The 8,416-nt window shown below is 30.4% G+C and overlaps 1 protein-coding gene across 1 annotated transcript; it reads right to left on the reverse strand.

The window, feature by feature from the left end:
* Window positions 1–466: 466 nt before the first annotated feature.
* On the reverse strand, window positions 467–1,102 carry LOC131641771 (NAC domain-containing protein 96-like). The gene is made up of 2 exons (XM_058912083.1): window positions 686–1,102; window positions 467–601 (listed from the first exon to the last, which is right to left on the reverse strand). The coding sequence occupies exons 1-2, from the start codon at window positions 1,100–1,102 to the stop codon at window positions 467–469; spliced, it is 552 nt and encodes a 183-aa protein (XP_058768066.1).
* Between the last annotated feature and the right edge of the window lie 7,314 nt (window positions 1,103–8,416).

Here is an 8,416-nt window from a genome sequence, read left to right on the forward strand (position 1 = left end):
GAAAGTGGTTAAAGTCCTACGGTAAGATTGTAAACTCTTGTAACTTTCATATTTATGATATCCTACCCCTCATTTGTTTTAGAACATAAGGACTTTCCGGATTTTTTCTGTGTGAAGTATCTCTTATACTCCCTTGATTAATCCCTTGAATGATCATTGCCTATGAAAAAAGAAGTCTTTGAACCGTTCGACAAAGAGTCAAATTGCAAAGATTTTAGACCCCAAAGTAAAATAAGAGTAGAAAATAACAAAGAATAATTTGCAACAATTAAAATATAATAATAAACTAGCCATATAATGAAAATTAAATAACCAATTCTTAAATGAGGAGTAAATATACAATAGAGATCACAAAATTTATTATAACTCAAAATCCCTAAAACATTAAAAGAATCACATAAAAACAGACTCAAATCCGTGCTTTAGCAAACTACAACAATATGTCAATGTCTCTCTCTGAATCCGTTCATAAGTAGAGTTTCTCAAGGTCATTATCACTTTCATCACAATCAGTCTCATCAACATCAGATATAGGCCCAAACTCATCATCCACTTCCATTTCTATTGGACAATCAAATACTCTACAAAGAACAAAACGAGCCTGCAAAATAATTAATTGAAATTCGTTAGAAGTTAACAAAAATTACAAAACAAAGAAAAAAGTTAGTTTTCCCAAATATCATACCTGCGGATTGTCTGCCAAAGCATATTCATACATAGTCCAATTAGTTCTTTCGGAATCATTTGAGGATTTTCCAAGATAGAAAACAAAGAGAGATTTAGTTCCTAAAACTATGTTATCTGCATTAGTAATGTTACGAACATTTCCTTTCTTCTTCCAAAATCCGGTCTTGCAATGTCTTCTTTCTTCGTTAATTTTTGCAGTAAAACAATACCAGTGCCAGTGTCTATCATTGTAGATTGAATAGGATGATGCTGGAGACAATTCGAAGGGATCAGTGTCATATAGGTTCATCTCTTTAATCATGTGTGAGCCATTGAAAATATGGAGGTCTTCGTTATTTTTGTTGGCAAGGTAATAGCCAATAAGAATCTCATCATTAGGAATGAAAACAACACCTGGTGGAAGAAAAGCAGCCATTGCAAATAAATCGAGAGGAAATTTTAGAGAGATTGGTTATGAGAGATTATGGTTTAAGGAGTAAGGTGAAAATATATAAATGGGTTTGACAATCACAGGGACGCATTATAAAAGTATCATATATTATCTATTTCAATTTTTAATGGTCAAAGTTATAAGTTGTTAATTTTTGTGAGTATAAAGAAGAAATTTTTTTTTTCCTTTTTTGGGAAATTGAATTCATGAATCTTGCTAACATTTTCCTTTTTGAAATGTCCTAAAATACCAATTTTCATTTTGAGAATCAAAATAAAAAATAATTCCTTTTAGAGGTATCATAATTCATCTTAATGTGAAAATTACTATTATTTTAATTCATATTCATGAATCTTGCTAACATTTTTCTTATTGAATTGTCAAAGAATACCAGATTTAATTTTAAGAGTCAAAAGAAAAAAATATTTCCTCTTTGAGGTATCGTAATACATCTAAATATGGACAATACTATTATTTTAGTAATTGATTTAGGTTTTGTATGATATTACGGTGATGTGAATGAATGAAGAAGATGATGTTGCCATGTTGGCGGTAATCATCAATTTGAATTATTGAGAAATGAAAGTTAAAAATTACATCATAACCTAAGTGGGCTATATAAAGAGGTAGAAGCCCAATCTTCTGCATAAAGTCCAATAGACTAAAATACAAAGTATATAATATAATCTAATACCTCTTCTTAAGTTTGGGGTATCTGGAATATAATCCTAGCTTAGAAATATTATCAGTAAAAACTTACAAATCTAAAGGTTTTGTAAAAACATCGGCTAGTTATTGTCTTGAAGGTACATGCAAGAGACAAAACAAGTATTGTCAAAGCTTTTCACGTACAAAATGACAGTCTAAGTCAATGTGTTTGGTTCTTTCGTGGAATGATGAATTATTTGTTAGATTAATTATTTTAAAATTAATCAAATATGAATTGAAATAATTAATTATTAATTATATTATGGTCAATTGTTATTAAACACTAATTATTGATGAATTGTTTGATTGGACTTTGTGTCAGAATGGACCGTGATGGGTTGGACCATTCAGTTAAGCCTAATGAGAGGTCACTGCCCTCAACCGTTTAGCTATTTAAGTGTTGTCCCATTAAACGATTAAGACACACTAGAAAACCTAAACGGCAATGAGGGTAGTAAGTCTTTCATATCACTTTGATGGACAACACTCTCTCAAATTCTACCAGGTACACCGTTCTATTTATTCTTGGTTATTTTGTGATATAATAATATGTTATAATTTATATCTATTCGATTCAATTAAATCAAACAATTAGTATCATAGGCGATTAAGATATATTTTATGACTATGTTTTGGATCACAATGTTGGTGTTGTCAAATGCTATTATTTACATCGTTCACCGTATGTTTATTTTATTGCTCAGAATTTGTTATAATGATTTGAGGCATCTTACGGAAATATCGACTCATTTAATACTATATCGATAATTAGCTAATTCTTTTTAACTATATATGAAATGTATGCTTTTGATCTCAATTTTATATTGCTGTTATTTTGTTTAAGATCTGTTTGCTAAAAATAGCGGTTGACTGGTAAGCTAGCTTATAGCTTATGACTGATGGCTGATGACTAATGACTTATAGCTTATAGCGAATGGTTGAGACTGATAGCTTATAAGTTCATTGAATTGTTTGGTAAAATTAGTTGTTCAGTTAACTTATAAATGTAAAATGACATAAAAGATATTTAATATATAGTTATTTTATTTTAAATTAAAATAAATTTGAAGGGTTAAAAATGAATTTTAATTAAAATAATAAGGATAAAAAAGGAAAAAAATATAATAAGCTATAAGACATAAGCTAAAACGCTATTTGAAATAGCGTCTGGAAAATAAGCTATAAGCTAGTAAAATAAAATAAGCTATAAGTTCGTGATGAAAAGACCTTTATCAAACGGGTCTAAATTATCATATGAGCTTATAAGACATAAGACATAAGCTATAAGCTCGAAAACATGTCTTATGGATTAGTGGATACATGTGATCTCATCAATAATAATAATAATAATAATAATAATAATAATAATAATAATAATAATTATTATTATTATTATTATTATTATTATTATTATTATTATTATTATTATTATTTTGTCGATTAAATGAAATGCTATATGTGTTCACTGTTTTGGCGATAGTTTATTTTACACTGGGGGCTGCAAATCCATAACCTAACATGGTAGTAAATAAGATTAAAAGAATTTGATGCATTAGCGTGTATAAGAATGTAAATTTTACAATAAAAATTCTACAACGAATGAGTCTCAACTTTTATTCATTGAGAAAACAAAAATTTGTGCCTCATATTTATGTTGACATAACATTATTGTTGTTAGTGTGAGTTTCCTAAGGGTGTGTTTGGTTCGGGGTAGATGGAAGGAGGGGAGGGGAGAGAATATTTTTAATTAAATGTGTTTGGTTCAAATTTTATGAGGGGAGGGAAGGGGAGGGGAGCAAAACTCCTCCAAAACACTCTTTTTGCGTTCCTCCAAATTGGAGGGATTTGGAGGGGAGGGGAGGGAATCTCAATTTTAATATTTTAAAAATTATTATAATTACTATAATATCCTCAGTTTAATTTTAATATTTTAAAATTATTCATTTTCTTTTGTCTTATTGCTCTGTTCTGTGTGATTTTTCTTGATTTCTTCTATCAATTTATTATAATTATTCTCCACCTTCAAATTATTTTGAAATTTTTGTCCTTAAAATATAAAGCATAATCATTTCACTTTTTGATTTTTTTTATAACTCTTTTATGTTTATTTATGTTTTTTGTAATTTTGTTATGTATCCTATCATATTTTCTTTTATATCAAATTTTAAAATTTTCATTTTAATTTATTAATTTATTTTAATAAAAGATTTAAACCATTTATATTTAATAATAAATTATTTTATGTATTTTATAGGTTAAATAATTCTTTATGATTTCAAAGTTGTTATCAACGTATAGTTTAATTTGTTTTTGAATATTTTATTCAAATTAAGTGAACTCAATTTTTTAACTTTATGTAGTAAATTATAACTTTTTAGTCACTCAATATTAGAAATTTTACTAACAAAAAAATATGTATAGATTTTTCACATTTGAATATCATATTGTATCACTTATATAAGATAATAAGGATAAAAATGTAAATTATTAATAAAACCCCTCCCCTCCTGAATCAAACATATTTTTAATTAAAATTCCTCACTTCCCCTCCCCTCCCCTCGTTTGAACCAAACACCTATCTGATTAAAAAAATACCCTCCCCTTCCCTCCCCTTCTCTCCCCTCCATTAAAATTCCTCCCCTCCCCCTCATTTGAACCAAACACACCCTAAAAGAGCAATTTTAGAATTAATATTTCAATATATTGGCCAAACAATTTTAGAAATTTATTGAAGTTTCTACATTATAGTAAATTTTATATTTAAAATCAAGGTAATTATACTACTGTGTCACCTATTTAAAATTATCATAAATACAAATAAAATATATTAAAGTGAATATCAATTAGAAGGTATATAATAATAATAATAATAATAATAATAATAATAATAATAATACTTAAAAAAAATAAGTAATTTATTTTGGAATAATTTAATCCTCTTATAAATGAACCACATATTAGTATAATATTTGTCTTACGTATTTTAAACCACAAGCAATAATTTTATTAATGTTTATATTTGAGATTAAAGTCATATATATGTTAAGAAAATATTTTTTCAAAAAATCCTTTAAAAACATTCTTTTTAATGATGTTGGACTAATTTATAGTTATAATGATTATTCGGGTCCAATAATGTGGGTACCCTATATAATAGATAAATGACCTAATATCTAAAACTTTAGGTTTATTAGGGTTTAGAAGTTTTTATTTCCAAAATGACTCGCTTTGATAAGTTTCATGTCCATGATCTCTTGATCGGTGTCTATCTTCATGGTAGAAGTTGGGTTACCATTCTACGCCATCCCGGACTAAATTAGTGATTCTCTAAGGGTACTATTAGTCATAAATTATGGTTTTTATTTTGTTCATGTTTGTTTACTTTTTTTATTGATTATTTGTTTTATTTTTGTTTAGCATAAATTTAAATACTTGCTAGAACGCAGTCCAGATTTGATTCACTTTACTCCTGAACACCGTAACGAAGATGTAGCCAGGGATCTGCTGATTAAAGAAGCTCAGAATCTTGGACGTCTGAATAGGTTATTGAAATTAACTGGTATCGACGGAACCGGAGATGTTGTCATAGCAATAAGCAAGATGTGTTATACTCTTACTGATGCTATGAGTAAACTTACTGATCGTGTGGATAAACTTACTGATGGTGTGAGTAGACTTACTGATAGTGTGGATAAACTTACTGATGGTGTGAGTGTACTATCAAATAAAGTTGCTATTCTCGACGCTGTGATTGAGACTAAATTTCAATTAAATAATTGATGTTTGGATACGAGTTAGGGTCAGCTCTTTTTTAATGGTCTGAGACGTGATATTCCAGAAGCCAGCGCGGTTTTTTACGTGTTTGGATTAGTTTCCAAACCTATACTATACACTTGGTGGTTATATTTCAATTACTTTTCAAAAATATTGTTGTGTTGTGCCACTGCTGTTTTTTTCTTCTTTCCTTATTTATTTTTTGGTTGATTTTGTGATTGATTTGATTTATAGCTTTTGATTCAAACAATATATGATATATTGAAGACCTGATATTGAAACAGAAACAAATTCGACTGTTCGAATGAAGAAAATGGCTCAAGTTCTTCATGGACTTGAGCTAAATTCAGGTAGCACAGGTGGTTGTAGGACTTTTATTAGAGATTTTATATAGTAACTAAAATCAATATTTTACTTTCGATGAAATATCACCAATTGCAGTTCTAAATTTATCTTCAGAAAATGGCTGGCAATGCAATTGAACTCGGATTTGCACCTTATTAAACAATAATAACATAATCGTATAACATAATTTACTTTCAATGAATAACTCATAATTTTCTTGAATAGCACTGAATCAATTATACTAAGCAAGAACAAAAATGTTTCATTCCATACCTGAGCATGAAAGAGATACTCCATTTGCAGGATGCAAATATAATGTAATAATCAATCACTCATAGTATGTTCGATTCCAAAGGAACGAAAGAGATATTACCGCTTTGAAGGGCCATTTTCGAATACGGTCGAATCCAGTGAGTATTCCATTTCCAAGCTGCAAATATAAAGTAACCATAAGAAAGCTTGGAATAACATCTACCACAAATATAAGGTTGACAGTGAATTGAAATCAGTCGTTTTCGAGTAAAGTTGAATCTAATGAGTATTCCATTTGTAGGCTGCAAATATAGTGTAATAATCAATCACTCATAGTATGTTCTATTCCAAAGGTACGAAAGAGATATTACCGCTTTGAAGCACTTTTGAATACGGTTGAATCCAGTGAGTGTTCCATTTCCATGCTGCAAATATAAAGTAACCATAAGAAAGCTTGAAATAACATATACTGCAAATATAAGGTTGACAGTGAATTGAAATTCAAACATCCAAAGACAACATTAAAGGCACGGCGGATCCGGATTCGCACACCTAAAAGCACTGGAGTACGTATAAGGGAAAAGGTAAAAGAAGAATAAAGCCTACATCAAAATCAAAACAATCAAATAAAAAACCAACATCAGAACACAAAATCTAGTAAAAGAGAAAACTTTCAAATTTCATTATATCAGTTATACCAATCAACAATTATATAAGATCAAATACTTTCACTAGTTTAGCAAGTTTAAAAAATCAATTTAAATGAAAAGAAAATTTAAAACAGAACAAAAAATCGGCTGCGGAATTATATGAACGGTTGTTGCCTTTCTTTCCAGATTTCACTGGTGAAACAGCTACAGGAGCAACATCAACCTTCAAACACAACAAAATAACAATAAGCGATTAGAATTAGAAAAAATGATTCAGAGTAAGAGATCGAAAATGCGCAAACCTTGGGGGCGAATTTCTTGTTTGACTTGCCCATCTGAACGAAAGAGATAAACAACGGAAGAGAAAGGGAGAAAAGGAGAAGCTAAGGAAGCTAATTCAAAACCCTAGGAGAAAGAGATAGGGCTGAAAACGACACCATTTCATCGGAGAGAGAGGTCGTACCACCGTTCACGATCGAGAGTGGGTGAGAGTTTTGTATGAAGATGTAGAGGAAGAAGAAACAAATCGATAAAAAGAGAGCATCATGTTTTTGGAATTGGAAAAGAAATCGTTCGGTAGAAGAAAGAGAACATGAGAAACCGTTTTTGGCTCAATGAAAAGCCCACCAAAACCCAATGGTGGGCCTCCCAAATCAAAGCTTTAGATCAGGTAGAGACAGCCACAAGAATGAACACTGCTATGTTTATTTGGTCACAAAACAAACCTTACGCAGCTTAATACTAATAACTCTCTGAATACTTTTCACAAACACAGCCCAAGCAACATTCAATCGATGAAGACAGGTGAAGTTAACAAGAAATATATAATAAGAACAACATGTGCAGAATAAGAAAATCTCTTGGATTGATGAACAAATCTTGTATGAACAATTAATGTCTAAGATAGAATAAAATAATATAGAAATAGATCTAGCAAATTGGTATGTGAAGTAAAAACACCTCAAGATCTACAAAAACAATGCAAAGTATTGAAGAGAAGATTGACTAAAAAGAGATTGATGAAGATGATGGTGTTCATCATCATCAAAACGTGTTCATCATTGTTCGTCTTCAACAAACCCAGCAACACAACAACATTCAACAACACAACTTTCATCATCAAATCGAACAAAGATTCAACGACAAGGTTCAACACCAACATCACCAAACCCGTTGCAAGCTCGCCATCGGAGAAAGAGAGATCATAGAAGAAGAAGGTCTCACCGGAGGGAGCTGGCGGACCTTTCGCCAGAAACGGAAGAAGATGGTAGCCATTGATTTGAATCGGAGGGATGAAGGCTGCGCCGTCGCCGTTTAAAGAAGGAGAAAGAGATTTGTTTCAACATCCCAGTGGCCTCACACGAACCCTAATCCCTCTTTTGTTTAATGTTCCTTTTATTTATTTATTTATGTTAATCTGATTAATAATAAATTATGTTTGTTTAAAAATACATGGCCTAAGACAGCGCTTTCAGCAAAAGCTCTTTGTAATGGGGGGCTTTTACCAGCGCTTTTTAAAAGCGCTTTGAAAAGGGGGGACTTTACCTGCGCTTTAAAATGGGGGGCCTTT

This window comes from Vicia villosa, unplaced genomic scaffold, assembly GCF_029867415.1.
Source record: "Vicia villosa cultivar HV-30 ecotype Madison, WI unplaced genomic scaffold, Vvil1.0 ctg.004066F_1_1, whole genome shotgun sequence".
Classification (NCBI taxonomy): Eukaryota; Viridiplantae; Streptophyta; class Magnoliopsida; order Fabales; family Fabaceae; genus Vicia; species Vicia villosa.